General features: G+C 46.9%; 1 protein-coding gene across 1 annotated transcript in view; it reads left to right on the top strand.

Moving 5' to 3' along the window:
- The first annotated feature begins 1,945 nt into the window (after positions 1-1,945).
- Positions 1,946-18,615, top strand: part of birc6 (baculoviral IAP repeat containing 6) — a 312,870-nt gene continuing 296,200 nt past the window's right edge. Inside the window, 1 exon segment of the mRNA XM_038814802.1 lies at positions 1,946-2,174. Within this exon segment, the coding sequence (XP_038670730.1) occupies positions 1,979-2,174 (196 nt within the window). The 5' untranslated portion in view covers positions 1,946-1,978.

Consider the following 18,615-nt stretch of genomic DNA (forward strand, 5'->3'; position numbering starts at 1 on the left):
CCCTCCCTCCCCCCACCCGTCACCCCTCCCTCCCACCCGTCACCCCTCCCTCCCACCCGTCACCCTCCCTCCCCCCCACCCGTCACCCCTCCCTCCCTCCCCCCCACCCGTCACCCCTCCCTCCCTCCCCCCCGTCACCCCTCCCTCCCCCCCCCCCGTCACCCCTCCCTCCCTCCCCCCCGTCACCCCTCCCTCCCTCCCCCCCGTCACCCCTCCCTCCCTCCCCCCCACCCGTCACCCCTCCCTCCCCCCCACCCGTCACCCTCCCTCCCCCCCACCCGTCACCCTCCCTCCCCCCCACCCGTCACCCCTCCCTCCCCCCCACCCGTCACCCTCCCTCCCCCCCACCCGTCACCCCTCCCTCCCTCCCACCCGTCACCCCTCCCTCCCTCCCACCCGTCACCCCTCCCTCCCCCCCCACCCGTCACCCCTCCCTCCCCCCCCCACCCGTCACCCCTCCCTCCCCCCCCCCCCGTCACCCCTCCCCCCCCCCCGTCACCCCTCCCTCCCCCCCACCCGTCACCCTCCCTCCCCCCCGTCACCCCTCCCTCCCGTCACCCCTCCCTCCCTCCCACCCGTCACCCCTCCCTCCCCCACACCCGTCACCCCTCCCTCCCCCCCACCCGTCACCCCTCCCTCCCCCCCACCCGTCACCCCTCCCTCCCCCCCACCCGTCACCCCTCCCTCCTCCCCACCCGTCCCCCTCCCTCCCCCCCCACCCGTCACCCCTCCCTCCCCCCCACCCGTCACCCCTCCCTCCCCCCCACCCGTCACCCCTCCCTCCCCCCCACCCGTCACCCTCCCTCCCCCCCACCCGTCACCCCTCCCTCCCCCCCACCCGTCACCCCCTCCCTCCCCCCCACCCGTCACCCCTCCCTCCCTCCCACCCGTCACCCCTCCCTCCCACCCGTCACCCCTCCCTCCCACCCGTCACCCCCTCCCTCCCTCCCACCCGTCACCCCTCCCTCCCCCCCCACCCGTCACCCCTCCCTCCCCCCCCACCCGTCACCCCCTCCCTCCCCCCCACCCGTCACTCCTCCCTCCCCCCACCCGTCACCCCTCCCTCCCCCCCCCACCCGTCACCCCTCCCTCCCTCCCACCCGTCACCCCTCCCTCCCCCCCACCGTCACCCCTCCCTCCCCCCCACCCGTCATCCCTCCTCCCCCACCCGTCACCCCTCCCTCCCCCCCACCCGTCACCCCTCCCTCCCTCCCCCCCCCCCGTCACCCCTCCCTCCCCCCCCACCCGTCACCCCTCCCTCCCTCCCACCCGTCACCCCTCCCTCCCCCCCACCCGTCACCCCTCCCTCCCCCCCACCCGTCACCCCTCCCTCCCCCCCACCCGTCACCCCTCCCTCCCCCCCACCCGTCACCCCTCCCTCCCCCCCACCCGTCCCGTCACCCCTCCCCCCGTCACCCCTCCCCTAACCCCACCTGTCACCCCTCCCCTAACCCCACCTGTCACCCCTCCCCCACCTGTCACCCCTCCCCTAACCCCACCTGTCACCACTCCCCCACCTGTCACCCCTCCGCTAACCCCACCTCACCCCCTAACCCTACCTGTCACCCCTCCCCTAATCCCACCTCACCCCCTAACCCTACCTGTCACCCCTCCCCAACCCCACCCATCACCCCCAACCCGTCACCCCTCCCCCAACCCTCCCCCAACCATCACCCCTCCCCCCCAGATCACCCCACCTCCCCCATCACCACCGATCTCCTCCCCCCCCCGTCCTCTTTTCCTTTCCCCTCCCTTAGTCCTTACTCTCACACCCCCCCCCCCTCCACTATTACCTGCCAACCCTCCCTCCACCCCCCGGTTCATTAAGGCTGTCCTGCGAAGAGCCTCCTCCCCGGGTGACGTTGGGCTATCGCTTCCTGTGCGGTTGCCAGGCTCCTTGTGACGAGCGGCTCCGGGGTGAAAGTTGGCGGCGGCGGCGGCAGCGGCGGCTCCTTCCTGTCTCACAGCTGCTTCCAATATGGCGGCGGCGGCAGGGGCCGGGGCCGAGTCCGACTGGCTCCTCACCCGCGACGGCTGCCTGAGCTGCGAGGAAGGCCTGCGCAGCCTGGCCTACCACCCGTCCCTTAACGCCATCCTGGCCGTCACCAACCGCTCCACCGTCAAAGTCATCGACGGCACCTCGGGCACCGTGCTGCAGGTGTCCCGGTTAAACGGTGAGTCAGTGAGGGCCGGGCCGGGCCGGGCCGGGCCGGGATTGGGTGGAGGGGAGCCGGCTCACCGCGGCCTCGGGCGGCCCACCGAGTGATCACCGAGCGGGCGGTGGGAGGAGTGGAAAGGCCGCTCAGAATCCCCGGCCTGGCAGTTGACTGGAGGCCGGGTTGGGAGAAGGGTGGAGGGAGGAGGAGGAGGTGGGGCCCTTCGCCTCACTGAAGAGGCCGGGCGCGGCGTGGGAAGATTGAACTCGTTCACCGGCCAATTTGAAGCAGGATGGGCCGGAAACCGGCCTGTTCGCAGCTTTGGCCAGAGGCTGCTCCGGCGGAGGAGACTGGGGATAGTGTGGGGAGGTTTGGGAGGCGAGATGTGAAGCCACACGGACCCACCGCGCCCCTTATTTTCACCCTCTTCCCCTATCAGCCTTCACATGTCGGCTCGGTTTTCCTCCTCTCACACCCGGAACCGCTCCGTTCGCCTCCCTCTGCCTTTCTCTTTCTATTTCTCTGCCTCCTCCATTCTTGCTGTTTAAAATGGCCCAAAAATAGCGTGTTTTCTCTTGTCATAGTGCCCTGTCTGGGAAACAATGTATTAGGACATCTGTCAGAAAATGTGCTGCATGTATAAATCCGTACACGTTTACAAATGTGGACATAATTAGCATAAGCATCCTGAATGTGAAATGTGCTGATATATGTACGCGATTGCCAGTGTGCATTTAAAATATTTACACATCCATTGTGATAATGTGCATTGCACATAACTTATACATACATGCACTGTATTAATAAATTACATATATATATATCCATAACTTTGCCTATTTTATGCAGGTAGAATATAACTAATATTTGTCATTTATACTCTGCATTTGTGTCTGTAAATGCAGCCGTATGTTTTAATTTTACTGTCTTTTGTTAACTAGTAGGTGGGGTTACGGGAATAGGGTGGAGGTGTGGGCTTGGGTAGGGTGCTTTGTCCCAAGGGCCAGTGCAGACTCGATGGGCCGAATGGCCCCCTGCGCTGTAAATTATATCAATCTATGATAGTAAACATTGACCTGATCTAAAAGTGGACCAGCTTTAATAGGTATCTGCATAATTGTCACCAGATCAGACAAGGAGGGGAAAGTTAACAAATAAGGATGACATTTGTCTGTTCGGGGAGCCTGTGGTTTCTATTTATGCCAGAATTATATTGTTCACTGAATAAAATGTGTCACAATAAGATTGCTGTTCTGGTTCCTTGATGTAGTAATACTTTATAGGTAGTGTCATGTTCAGTCATGGATTTCAATTCAACTTTTGCTATCCTGAAAATCTATTTTGCTTTCTGTGATTTATGAAATTCGACACAAGCTAATTGGAGCATATTGTTTTGTTCAGTATTTGGTATACCATTTCTAGAGCTACTAAATTTTAGGGATGCACTTTGAACTAATGTACATAATTTTAATGAATTGAATGACCTCTGGTAGTTAGAAACCTTACTGAAAGACAATCTGAAGACAGTCTTAAATTGAGAATTTGAAAATCAGCTTTCATATTTAAAATATCCCTTTTGTAGTTTGTTTCAACATGGTTTCTATATAATTTTTTTGTTGTGGGGAAGAGCGTAAATAGAGATCATGAGTATAAGATAATCACCAATAAATCCAATAAGGAATTTGTAAGAAACTTCTATACCCAAAGAGAGGAGTGTGTGTGAACTCATATTGCTGTGAAGCTTTAATATAGATGCTTTTAAGGGGAAGCTGGGTAAGCATATGGGGGAGAAGGAAACAGGATTACGATAATGATGAAGTTTTAGATGAGGATAAATGGGAGGAGGTTCGAGTGGAACATGGACGTCGACTTGAACTGGTTGGGTCGAATGGTCTGTTTCTGTGCTGTCCTGTAATTTAATGGTTTATGAAAAGCCTGATAGACAAATGCAAAGTTCAAAAAATGTCTAAATTAATTGTAAGCTATAAATTACTGTAAAGTAAACTTTATATAATTTAGTCACATCTCAAAGGGCTGCAAAGGCGATGAATTGCTCAGATACACTGACTTACTCTTTAAATTCAGCACAGCTGTACTAAATGAAATGTAACATTAGATGGTAATAGTTCTGGTGTTTTCAAACAGAATCGCATCAAATTAAAAGCAGGTCATCACATCTTCAGGAGGGTTGATTCATTTAATTGAGAATAATAGACCATGTTTGATTTAGGTTACTTTTCATTATCCAAGTCAACTCAGTATTTATAAAGGTAGAACTGTTTTTCGGAGCAGTCTGTGGTTAATTGTTAGATCAGTTGTGGAGACTTAAAAATTGTTGCGATGCAGACTGTTGTGGGGCTGGTTTGGCTCTGTTGGCTGGGCAGCTGGTTTGTGATGCAGAGCGAGGCCAACAGTGCGGATTCAATTCCTGTACTAGCTGAAATTATTCATGAAGGCCCCGCCTTTTCAACCTTGTCCCGCGCCTGAGGTGTGGTGATCCTCAGGTTAGTCACCACCAGTTAGCTCTCCCCCTCAAAGGGCAAAGCAGCTTTTGGACAATGGTGACTTTACTGACTGACATTACTTGTAGGATAGTGCAGTATAAAGATATAGTTACAACAAAATTATATAACTGTATTCTTAGTTTGAAAAACCTTTTAGATGCAAATCCATTACAATGCTTAGCTGATCCTACTTACTTCGGCTTCAAAAAAAGTGTTCATAAACATTGGTGAAATACCATCTTACATTTGTGTGCTAAAATGCAGTTATACATTTCTTTCCCCATCTTGTTACTTTGAACTGAGGTTTTCTGCCCTCACCTTGTCTCAGTCGGTCAGTTCATTGCCACAGTTAGTTTCTTTTAAGATCAAGGTGATCTTTTCAACCCAACTATTATTCAGCCGAAACTTATCTTCACTCCTCTTTGCATTGTTTTTAAAAATATTAATTTAGAGTACCCAATTCATTTTTTCCAATTAAGGGGCAATTTAGTGTGGCCAATCCACGTATCCTTGCACATCTTTGGGTTGGAGGGGGGGAGGGGGAGATCCACGCAGACACTGGGCGAATGTGTAAACTCCATACGGACAGTGACCCAGGACCGGGATTGAACCTGGGACCTTGGCTCCGTGAGGCAGCAGTGCTAACCACTGTGCCACCCCTCCTCTTTGTATTGTTTGTTTTTTTTAACAAACAATTTTATTGAGGTAGTTTTTCAGCATTGTAAACAGTTACAGACATCAACGAAAAGAAAGCAAAAAAGGCAAAAATGTGCAAACATCCATGTACATTCAATACTTCAATCGTACCATACTGCACATGCCTGCTCCTCTCCCATCGGCACTATCCGCCAATTTATCCCTCCTACTCTACTCTTAAACCCCCCCCCCTGCTGATGCTCACTCTCCCGCAAAGAAGTCAATGAATGGTTGCCACCTTCGGGCGAACCCCTGTACAGATCCCCTCAAGGCGAACTTAATTTTTTCCATACCCAGAAAACTCGACATGTCCGAAAGCCACAGCTCAGTCTTCGGGGGCTTTGAGTCCCTCCATGCCAGAATATTCGTCGCCGGGCTATCAGGGAAGCAAAGGCCAAAACATCAGCCTCTTTCTCACCCTGGACTCCCGGGTCCTCCGAAACCTCAAAAATTGCCACCCCTGGACCCATCGCCACCCTTGTTTTTAGCACCTGGGACATGATCCCCGCAAATCCCTCCCAGTACCCCCTAAGCATCGGACATGCCCAAAACATGTGTACGTGGTTCGCTGGTCCTCCTGCGCACCTAGCGCATTTGTCCTCTACCACAAAGAATTTGCTCATCCGAGCCACAGTCATGTGGGCCCGGTGACCGACCTTAAACTGAATCAAGCCGAGCCTGGCGCATGTTGCGGTCGAATTTACCCTACTCGGGGCTTCTGCCCAGAGCCTGTCCTCCATTTCCCCGCCTAGCTCCTCCTCCCATTTGAGTTTTAGTTCCTCCGTCTGGGACCCTTCACCCTCCTCATGAGCACCGTATAAATATCGGAGACTCTACCCTCCCCTCCTTCCCCCCTAGAGACTATTCTGTCTTGGATCCCCATTGGCGGGAGGCGTGGGAAGGATGGGACCTTTTGCATTGTATTTGTGATCCAAAACATAGAGCATGATTTCAAATAGTTCTTGTCATGTGGTTGTGAGTAACCTATAAACTATTTATTAGGAAATAATGAAGGTAGTTATGTTATGTGACTGAATAATTCATAATCTTGTGGTGATAGGTGTCTTGCTGTTGTAAGTTTTAGTTTGTTCCAAATAAATAGTCAAGGCATAATGCAATGTGCTTGAAAATGTGAGGTTATAGATACAGCAAGAAATTTGGCACAAAAAAGGAAACGAAAACCAACACAAAGTGAAACCACAAAATGCTGGAGATGCACTCCAGACTGTTCACTATTTCACTACTATTTCACTACTATTTCACGATTTGTGAAATGTTTGTGGTGATTGGTTGGCTATACCTGAAAAGTAAGCCTGCACTTTTCATGTATGTTGATAGAGCTATTTATTGCCAATATCTTTGTTTGTGAATTGTTTAGCTGCGGGAAAAGTTTGATTAAATTGATTGTACTTTAACAGCTTCTGAACCATTGTCTATATTTTTCTCTTAAGTTAAAGAACATTGACAGTTGACTTTTTAATCTGAATGTATTTGAGTTTGGCAGCTGTGATGTTTGACTTGGAGGTTAAGAGCAGAGCTCGTGCTTGTTTGGTCTGACCCGGAGTTTGAAACCGAATGGACCACTAATTGAATTTTTATTTTTCTGGATCAGAGCTAAAATACAGAAGCCTTTTCTTTCATATTCCCTGTGTTATGGTGGATTGGAGAAGGGTTAGGCAGGCAAAATGAGAAATGAATTAAACGAGAAGTGAAATCAAAATGGCATGCCAATTTGAAAAAACTGTGGTGAATTTGGAAAAACCTGTTGATAAAGTAATGTCAGGTGCATGAAATAACTATGCTTTAAAGTCCAATTCTGATATACATTTTTGTGTATTTTTTGCAATATGATCAGATTTGTGGCAATTTTGAGCTAAACTTAGACTTTGTTTATCCCAGACTTGATTTATTCCTAGAGCAGGTTAATAAAGACAAAGTATTTTGGATGATGCTACACTATTATCCTTTTGGGTTTGTGGTTAGCTTGTCCACTGACTACCAGGTGCATTCAGTTTGAGAACTTATAGTTTATTGGGAGCTTGACCTGTACCTCAAGTGACAACCTTGGCTGTGATGTTGTCTGATTATGTATGCGCTATTATCAGTGAGCAAGAAGTGATGACATTGATTAGAATTCTTCACTGCCTTATTTTGACAGCACTAAAGGCTCAGCAGAAAATCAGTATAATGCTTTCTTTTTAGCCGTTGTGTTTAGCCGACTTAGTTCAGCACATACCATTAATCATGGTGGTATCCATGTAGAAATCTTGAATTAGCCCAGTATTTTACCTGGGCAGTTATGCTTTCTTACCTGCTGCTCAATAAACGATTTTGTGTGGGGTGGGAAAGTGTCTGACATGACACGACTGGAAGCTTCTTGAATTGTGCTAATGTTACACGAATTTTCAAAGAAAACTATTGAAATTCATATTCTGAACATAATTTCACTTAAACTCTACCCGCTCCATCCACCTCTCCAAACATCTTTTGGAAAAGGTTGCCCCTTCTGGACTGCTGCAACACCTGTTGGCGAAAGATGTGGGTGATTGTCACTACTCACCTGCTGTACATTTTCATGTGCGGATGGAACTGTTTCAGCGAGAAAGTCTTCAGTGATGGAATAACCTGGTATTTGTCCAAGCCAACATGTGAGGATTGACCATGAATTAATCATCAGAAAGATGGAGCTGTAAACTCCTAGAACAGAATTGTACTTCACCAGCGAAGAGTCGGGAGAAAATTTTGGGTAGGGAGAATTGCCAAATATCTTGTCCCAAGAACTCTACTATTGTTGCTGCTCTAACTCCGTTTTAAAATTAGTTCTTGTGTATTGCTGCTGTTTTTAAAATGACTGCTGTTGAAATGCACTTTTGAAGCATGATGCTGTTTGGATAGTTTCCCAACCATTTAAAGTGTACTACAGTACTGGGGCCAGCATTCAGGAGCTGCAGGAATGTTTATTTTCATCCGAGCTCTTAATAGCAGGCAACTGACTGGGTGCCTATCAATGAGACCCAAAATTACCCTTTTCCACATGATGCTTTTGGAACTTGGAAGAGCGACATTTTTCAACTTTTTATGAAGGACGCAGTTTAAAAATTAGGGATCTTCCATTAAAGACTGAGATTAGAATTTGTTTTCTCAGTGAATCATTCGTGGAAATCTTGTGGAGGCGCGTGTCATTGAATATATTCGAGGCTGAGTCGAGGGTCATCGGGGGGCAATCAGGTGGGTGGAGTTGAGGTCACAATCAGATGAGCCATAACCTTATTGAATGGTGGAGCTGGCTCGAGGGATTACACGACCTCTTTCCCCTAATTCTTGTATGCTTGTGAGGGAGTACGTTTAAGTGGAAAATATCTTTATTCCACATCTGCACCTCCCCAAGAAGAGAGTATTATATATTTGAAATAATTGTGCTCTTTCTCAGGTCTCTAGCAAATCTGCACTTACTGTCTTTTATAAACGAACTGAACAGAGGATGTGAATTGTTCTTGACATTATTAATTTTTTATTCATTCGTAGAATGTGGGCATTGCCGACAAGGCCAGCAATTATTGCCCATCCCTTTATACCTTTGAGGAGATGGTGATGAGCAGCCCTCTTGAACTGCTGCAGTAGGCGTGGTGTGGACACACCCACATGCTGTTAGGTAGAGAGTTCAAGATTTTGACCTAGTGATGATGACAGAATAGTGCTACAGTTCCAAGCTGAGATGATGTGTCACTTGGCGGAGAACTTGCAGTTGATGGAGTTCCCATGCCCCTAATGCCTTCATTCTCTTTTAAAATAAATTTATGATGTGGAGATGCCGGCGTTGGACTGGGGTAAGCACAGTAAGAAGTCTTACAACACCCGGTTAAAGTCCAACAAGTTTGTTTCAAACCTGTTGGACTTTAACCTGGTGTTGTAAGACTTCTTACTGTAAATAAATTTAGAGCACCCAATTCATTTTATCCAATTAACGGGCAATTTAGCGTGGCCAATCCACCTACCCTGCACCTCTTTGGGTTGTGGGGGCGAAAACCACGCAACCACAGGGAGAATGTGCAAACTCTACGCGGACAGTGACCTAGAGCTGGGATTGAACCTGGAACCTCTGTGCCATGAGGCAGCAGTGCTGCCACTGCGGGACCGTGCTGCACCTAAGGCCCTCATTCTTCTAGGTAGTAAAAATTGCAGGTTTGTAAGGTGCTGTCAAAGGTACCTTGGGGCGTTACTGAAGTGCATCTTGTCGATGCACTGCAGTCAGTATGCCCTGTTGTGGAAGAGGTTTAAGGTAGTGGACGGGGTGCCAGTTAAGCAGGCAGCTTTGACATGGATGGTATTGAGCATTTTGAATGTTGTTGAAGCTACACTCATCAGCCAACTGGAGACCATTGCATTAGACCCCCACTTGGGCCATCTGTTCCCTGTTCCGAGTTGCCCATTGACACACTTCTCAAATTAGTTCTGCCATTCACACATTTTAATCTTTATGTGCCACTATCAGCACGTTCGTAGCCATAATCACTTCATTTACATTCCTTTTGTCTTTCTGTCCACAACATCTTTGTCTATCTCCACCTATGGCTGGTCCCCTATCCACCATCCATGCCCCCACCCCACATCAGTATAAATCTGACCCTATTTCCAGTTCTCTTTGGCTTTGACAAAGAGTCATCCAGACTCAAAATGTTAGCTCCCTTCTCTCTCCACAGATAATAATAATAATCGCTTATTGTTACAAGTAGGCTTCAATGAAGTTACCGGAATGTGGCGACTAGGGTGAAAAGGCCCTAGTCGCCACATTCTGGCGCCTGTTCGAGGAGGCCGGTATGGGAATTGAACCCGCGTTACTGGCCTTGTTCTGCATTACAGGCCAGCTGTTTAGCCCACTGTGATGCTGTGAGACCTGTTTATTGTCCAGTATTTTCTGCTTTTGTTTTAAGTTATAAGGCAGGATATAACTGGGCAATTTTCCCACTTAATCCCGTAGGCACCAGGGTTGCAGTTGTCCTGGAATATAAGCAAAGCTAGTCCTGGAGTACATGGTTGGTTTAGCACAGTGGGCTAATTAGCTGGCTTGTAATGCAGAACAATGCCAGCAGCTTGGGTTCAATTCCTGTACCGGCCTCCACGAACAGCCTTTGCTGAATCCAATGAGCTCAACCACTGAATATCATAATAATCTTTATTGTCACAAGTCGGCTTACATTAACAGTGCAATGAAGTTACTGTCAAATATATTAGTGTACAAAATTATGAGGGGAAGATATAGGGTGTACAGGATACAATTGTTTCCCCTGATGGAGAATTCCAGAACCAGGGGACATGAGGAAAAACCCTTTTACACAGTAGGTAGTGGGAGTCTGGAATTCGCTGCCTGAGTTGGTGGTGGAGGCAGAGACCCTAAAGTCTTTTGAAATGTACCTGGATCTGCACCTTAAGTGCTCTAAGCTACAGGGCATTGGATCGGATGCAGGAATGTGGGAGTAGAAAGGGCATCTGGGTGTCCTAGGTCTGGCATGGTCAAGATGGTAAGAAGTCTTACAGCACCAGGTTAAAGTCCAACGAGTTTGTTTCAAATCACTAGCTTTCGGAGCATTGCTCCTTCCTCGGGTGGTGTTGTAAGACTTCTTACTGTGTTCACCTCAGTCCAATGCCGGCACTTCACATCATGGTCAAGATGGGCTGAATGGCCTCCTTCTGTGTTGTAGCTTTGATTCTATGTGGAGTGAGTCTAATTGGCTGGCTGAAATCTGGCATTTGTGATTGTGGGGACCTCAGGAGGATGTCATTTACTGACTACAAAAGAAATTTAAAAAAATATATAAATTTATAGGGGCAATTTAGCATGGCCGATCCACCTACCCTGCACATCTTTGGGTTGTGGGGGTGAAACCCACGCAAACACGGGGAGAATGTGCAAACTCTACACGAACAGTGACCCAGAGCCGGGATCGAACCTGGGACCTCGGCGCCGTGAGGCTGCAGGGCTAACCCACTGCGCCACCGTGCTGCCCAAAGGAAAATTCTTAAGAGTGAGCGGCATTCTTGCACTTTGAGATGGTGAATTAACTTGACATTCTTGAGCTCTTCCCATTGGTGACTGAGTGGTGACTGTTGTGTTTCTATGTCTGCATTGCACAAACTCCTCAATCTCACACTAGGGGGGCAGCACGGTGGCGCAGTGGGTTAGCCCTGCAGCCTCACAGCGTCGAGGTCCCAGGTTCAATCCCGGCTCTGGGTCACTGTCCGTGTGGAGTTTGCACATTCTCCCCGTGTTTGCGTGGGTTTCGCCCCCACAACCCAAAGATGTGCAGGGTAGGTGGATTGAACACACTAAATTGCCCCTTAATTGGAAAAAAAATGTATTGGGTACTCTAAATTTATATAAAAAAAAAAAAAAATCTCACACTAGGTCTTGTAAACCACACATAGATTTGGTTTATTTGAAAATACAGTATCGGATGGCACAAGCGCGCACACAAACATACGCACACACCCGTAGCTGTTCGTCACATGCTGCTCAGTAGGCCTGACAGCATGGTGTTCGTTTATTTGCGAATTTCCTTATTTATTTTTTAAAAATGTATTTTTATTCTCTTTTTTCACATTTTCTCTCAAATTTACACCCAACAATAAACAATAATCAGTAACAAATGTAATGTCAATCCCCATATCAATAACAATGATCCGATTCTCCCAGCAAATGCCAAACATTAGCCCGCATGTTAACATACGGGGACAGCAGCAGCAGCAACCCGGGGAGGGAAAAGGGGGGGGGCCGACAATGACTATGTTTGTTTATTTAATTTTAATATTTTTTAAGTTCTTTTGTTGTTCATTAGGGTTGGGGGGGTGGGGGGATGTGATACATGCGCCGATACGGTCTGGGGGTGTCACAGTTATTATGGGTTATTTTGTTGCATTTCATTGTTTGTCGTTATGTTTTATATTTTCTGTAAAAAATTCCAATAAAAATTATATAAAAAAAAAATAAACAAATAACAAAAAGGAATCAGGAATCACCCATAGTCGCCATCACAAGAGTCAAGAATTCCAGCAGGCCCCCCCAACCCACCCACCACTCCAGGGCACAGGGTGGAGCTGTTGATCTCCACCCTAACAGGATCCGCCTTTGGGCGATCAACGAGGCGAAGGCTGCAACATCTGCCTCCATGCCCGTTTCCAACCCCGGCTGATCCGACCCCCCCGAATATGGCCTCCCGAGGGCCCGGGTCTAGTTTCATGTGCACCACTTTAGAGATTACCCTAAAAACCTCCTTCCAGTAATCCTCCAGCTTTGGACAGGACCAAAACATACGCACGTGGTCCCCAACCTTGCACACAAGGTGGAGGTGTTCCCTCCGGAGCACCACACACCAGAACTCCTCTATACCCTCTCCAATTCTTCGTCCCACTTTGCCTTGATCCCTTCCAGCAGTCCTTATTTCTTAAAGTGATAGAACAACACCCCTGTTTTGGTTCTCAAGAAAACATTACATATATTGAATGAAAATACATGCACAGTAGAGTGTTTCCTAAAACTATTTACACGGAAGAGAGTTTAAGAATTGAGAGTCCAAGAGTCTGAATAATATAAGGGTAGCTGCTAATCTTCCTGGATCTTGTGATAACATTTCCTTCCCGAGACCCAGAAGGGGTCTTCACTTGTCAGTGTGTTGGCATCCTGTGTGTGAGGGCGAATGCCCACCTTCTGCTTCTATTTTCTATGTATGTTTCCATGTATTATTGGAGTGCTGATTGGTCATCTTGGTGGTTTTCCACAGTTTCACATAATTGTCTTTGAATGTGTTTTATATGCAATTGGAGTGCTGGGTGTTGCACAGTTGTACAATTCCCTGAGCTATCTAGGCTGACTGCACACTTAGGATATTTATGAGTGACAAGTTTCCCTGAGAAGGATGCATGATCAAAACCTTCTGTCCTGTACGCAGACGAGGCAGTTCCTCACCTGCATGCTGGCCATGTGCCATTCTCTCCCCTCATTTTTCGAATAGACTTTCCTGTATTTCTGAGAACTGGGAAAGGTGATAGCGTGGCAAGGTTTTCCTAATTTGCCTTCTGAAAGAAGATTTCTGCTGTTGACTATAAGCTCGTATCTAAAGCAGTTGCTCTTAAGAATAACATGGCAACTTGAGAGATGTTGTTTCCCAGTACTTCATGATTAATGCCTTAATGGAGTGAACCATTGCTCGGTAAGATCGTTGGATCTGGGTTGTGTGGCGAGGCTGTCACGTGTCTTGTGTCTCATTTCGTACAAGTCCCAAAAAGGTCTGCCAATGTATTGTGGTCTGTTGGTCGACCTGCTTCTTCAGGCGTTCCAGACAAACTGAATATTGCATTCGTTGTTTATGCAACTGATGCATTTGAGGCATCCTTCAGTTGTCAGATAGTTGGAAACTTGGAGAAGTAATCAGTGACTAGGAGAAAGTCATCACCATGGATAGTGAATAAAATCTGTTGCAATTTTAGACTAAGAATACGATTGAATTTTATGATGGTGTAGAGGTTCTTTGAGTTAATGTGGTTGATGACATTTAAATGCTTCGCACATACTCATTGCCTTCTCGGTATCTTTATTGATCCCTGGCCATGACAGTTTCTTTGTCCGGTGTCCTGTTCGCTCTATACCCATTTGCCCTTCTTGTAACTGTAAGAGTATGTTTGAGTTCAGGTGCAAGTACCTGTTGCTCTGAAAATCACACTGTGAAATACCTCGTTCATCTCTGTACGGCCAACAACATCAGTTTGCACAGCGAATCATTTACCAAATAGGTATGTGTGGAACCTTGTGATATCAAATGCCAGAGCAAGTGTATCGCAATCTATATTTGAATAATTGCATTGTGCTTGTGATAGACGTTTGAAGCCAAATGTTAACTAGTTTGCCATCTTGCATGATGCACCACCCTAACACTTTTTGAGATACGTTGACCTTCAAGACTGTCTCCTTCCTTGGGTCATAGTATTGTAGTCTCTTGTATGTTGATGCACTTTCTGCCATAAGTATGGAACATCATTAATGAAATGAAAATGAAATGAAAATCGCTTATTGTCACGTAGGCTTCAATGAAGTTACTGTGAAAAGCACCTAAGTCGCCACATTCCGGCGCCTGTTCAGGGAGGTTGGTACGGGAATTGAACCGTGCTGCTGGCCTGCCTCGGTCTGCTTTTTAAAAGCCAGCGATTTAGCCCAGTGTGCTAAACCAGCCCCTAATTAAGACCCCTATTCGTGATGATGCTTCATTGGAAAAGTTTGGTTTGTATGGCGTGAAGAATTTGAAAAATCCGAGGTATCTCTGCATGTTATCTTTGTCCTGGGGAGTTTGTCCTGGGGATTGTATGTGACGTAGACCCGAACGGATCCTGGAACTTGAATCAATCGAGCCAAAAAAGTTAATCTATCCGACATTTGCTGGGCATTTCTACATTCACCTGGCATTTCTAGCTGTTGAGAATCCATCATGATGAGTTGCTGCCATCAGTGAGTTTGGATTTCGGCCATGCTCTTCTTTGGTTTTGCCCATCACTGAAATATCATCGGCAATTCATATGCATCCAGGAATATTTCTGCATCCAGGAGTATTTCTATCTTCAGCTGGAACAGATAAACCAAAAGGCAATCTCCGGAAGCAATATCTTCTGACTAGTGTCCTGAACATAATGACTTATTGAGATTCCTCTGGCAAATAAACTGACCAATACCTGCGTTTGACAATCAACTTGGAGGAAAACTTCAATTAATCTAAAGTTGGAATCTTATGTGTGGCATCTCTTCAGATAAAGTTTGGATGCCTTGGGTCTAAGCATGCCCTGATTGTGCCACCTTTTTTTCAGTGTACCTGTGATAGATCTGCACCAGGTAGTGTACTAATGCACACAGCAAAACGCTGGTATGCTCCAGGTCATCCAACTCGCTCTTGAGCTTCTCCTGTATGTGCACTTTCTAAGAGTCAGTCAACAATTTGGCCTCTTCTGCACATCTATGATGAATACCTGCGTTTGGCATCCAACTTGGATGAAAACTTCAATTAATCTAAAGTTAGAATCTTATGTGTGGCATCTCTTCAGATAAAGTTTGGATGCCTTGGGTCCAAGCATGCCCTGATTGTGCCACCTTTTTTTCAGTCCACCTGTGATAGACCTTTCACCAGTTTGTGTACAATATTGTGATCATCATGCCAATACTAGTAGCTGCACCTAATGCTTTCTGGTGGTGTTGTCCAGCCATGTTGGCGCTGTATTTTCTGCCATCTTTTGAGCACTGTGCCCAGTGTTCTCAATATCTTTTTGGAAGGCTTTGATTGGCATTGAAGTTATAGTCAACTCAATTATCTGTTCAGACAGTTCAGCTTCTGGAAAGTTGCAGTCCTTGCCCTTATCACAGCACCTGCTGATGAACTGATCAATTTATTCATGTGGCTTTTGTTTCATAATAATCTTTATTAGTGTCACAAGTAGGCTTACATTAACACTGCAATGAAGTGGTAATTTTTGCAAAAGCTGATATTCCAGCATGTTCCATGGCTCCACATGGTTCTTCTGATCCTCCTTGGATAGGTCCAAAGTGTTGACTTGATGCAACCCCTCATTTCCATTGGTTATCTTTATTTTCACTGCTCTCTCATAGTTAAATCTAAAAAGCATAGTTTCTTCCTTTGTTTGAAAAACCTAAGTTTAGAATATCTATGGCCTTCCAATTCATGCTGCGGAATTTGGTGGTCGTCTTCCTGATGTGCCAATGCAGCTGCTTTGTTTTGTTCAGTTCTCTTTTTTTTTTGTGGCTGCAGTTCAAGTTCTTTTTCTGTTTTGTTCATTTTTTTTTTGTCATTTGTGCAGGGATAGCACCTGAGGACATGGAAATTGCCCTGCAACTTTACATGCCTGATCAAAACTGATTTCCTCCCATTAACCAGCAATCCAGCTAGTTCACAGATTGGGTGCTCACTGTTCTGCAAAGCACGCTCCTGGGGTTTCAATGTATATACAGCCTCTATTGTACCAAATTGTTTCCTGTGATCTTCAAATTCACATCACTGCCACCATGTTGCATTTCTATGCTTTACACGAACTTACCAATTTTGCACCAGCATTCTGTATGGAACCGTAGTTAGGCCACACTTGGAGTATAGTATTCAATTCTGGTTGCCACACTATCAGAAGGATGTGGAGGCTTTGGAGATGGTGCAGAAGAGATTTACCAGGATATTGTCTGCAAAAAAGGGCATTAGCTATGAGGAGAGGTTGAATAAACTCTGTTTACTCTCACTGGAACGACGGAGGTTGAGGCATGACCTGATAGAGGTCTACAAAATTATGAGAGGCATAGACAGAGTGGATAATCAGAGGCTTTTTCCCAGGGTAGAGGGGTCAATTACTAGCGGCATAGGTTTAAGGTGCGAGGGGCAAGGTTTAGAGGCCATGTACGAGGCAAGTCTTTTTTTAAACAGGGTAGTGCGTGCCTAGAACTCGCTGCCAGAGGAGGTGGTGGAAGCAGGGACGATAGTTACGCTTAAGGGGCGCCTTGACAAACACATGAATAGGATGGGAATAGAGGGATACGGACCCCGGAAGTGTAGAAGATTTTAGTTTAGACGGGCAGAATGGTCGGCGCAGGCTTGGAGGGCCGAAGGGCCTGTTCATGTGTTGTACTTTTCTTTGTTCTTTGATTGGTAATCTATCTGTAGGTTTGGATTATTTTGGAGATGCTGTACAGAATGGCTCAGCAGCCTGCTTCATGGATTCAGCAACTGTTACAAGGACAGTGCAGCTGCCATTTGTACTTGCACGTGACTAGCTGCTTGAGATCCTGGCAATTGCTCATTTGCTGCTTCCCTTCGTGATACCATAGTAGTGACAATCAAGGAATAACTTCCTCATGTACACTAGACAAAGCCTGACAGACCAGGGAATCATGTTGATGAGAGAAATACCTACTTTACAAATATATGTTTTTTTAAATTTAGATCCAGTCTTTTGTCAATTATTTACCAGGACACTTTGGAAGTGCTAGTTTTTTTTTTGGCCTCCCTGTGCCTTAGTTTTCCCAAATGAATTTGCGGAAAATAGGAAATTTTCTCTAGTATCGGTGGTGAATGGTACTTAAATTTATGAAGGCTGCACTGTTCTGGGTATAGTTTTCTCTGTTTGACTCGATATCTCCTTGAAACTACCATTGGGTTACAGAGAAGAGCAGAGGCAGTGAAAATCTTGTTTCATATTTTTGCAATGTTTTTCTGCCAATTATTTCTCTCTCCTTCGTTGCTACTCCTGAAGCTGCCAAACCTGTCACTGCTTTTACTATGTGTGCCCACATATCTGTTGTTCACGTGGTCCCTGGTGATGCGAGTTGACAGGCTATTGCAAGGGAATCAATTGCAAGTTTCAGATGATCGGTATGATAACCCCCAGTAAGTAACCTCCTGCCCTCCCCGTACCATCCCGATTGTAAAACTACTACCTCAGGGCTAAGACCAGTCTGCAGGGACTAGTGTTGAACTTGGGAGCTTCCATATCTGTGGTTTAGCAACTTATCTTACAACCTCAGTTGGTAATTATGGAACAGCCTTCATATTCATTTTGGGCCATAACTTCCTCGTGGCAATGAACAACATATTGCTGCTCTGTTAACGACTTGTATGCACTTCCATTCTAAAGTGCCTATCTTGCCTGACCTTCCTGACTCAAGCTGGGTGAGACTCGGGCAGCGCAGAAGGTCCATGATCTGGCTGAAAAGTATAAAAGGAGTGGAGCGAAGGAGGATGTCGCCTTTTTATGGTACTAGTTAGCATAAAGCATGTGAGTTTCAAGGTCTCATTCAAAGGGAGAAGGTGAGTGTGGAGGTGGGGGTTCAGACATGGGGGGGGGGGCTGGTGGGTGTCAGACATCAGGGCGGTGTGCTGCTTTAGGACATTGGGAAAGTTGTGTAAGGCCTTCGGACATTGGGTGAGTTGTGTAGGGCTTTAGGACATTGGGAGAGTTGTGTAGGGCTTTAGGACATTGGGAGAGTTGGGTAGGGCTTTAGGACATTGGGAGAGTTGTGTAGGGCTTTAGGGCATTGGGTGAGTTGTGTAGGGCTTTAGGACATTGGGAGAGTTGGGTAGGGCTTTAGGACATTGGGAGAGTTGTGTAGGGCTTCAGGACATTGGGAGAGTTGTGTGGGGCTTTCAGGACATTAATAATAATAATTGCTTGTTGTCACAAGTAGGCTTCAATGAGGTTGCTGTGAAAAGCCCCAAGTTGCCACATTC

The sequence above is a fragment of the Scyliorhinus canicula genome, chromosome 1 (assembly GCF_902713615.1).
Source record: "Scyliorhinus canicula chromosome 1, sScyCan1.1, whole genome shotgun sequence".
In the NCBI taxonomy this organism is placed as follows: domain Eukaryota; kingdom Metazoa; phylum Chordata; class Chondrichthyes; order Carcharhiniformes; family Scyliorhinidae; genus Scyliorhinus; species Scyliorhinus canicula.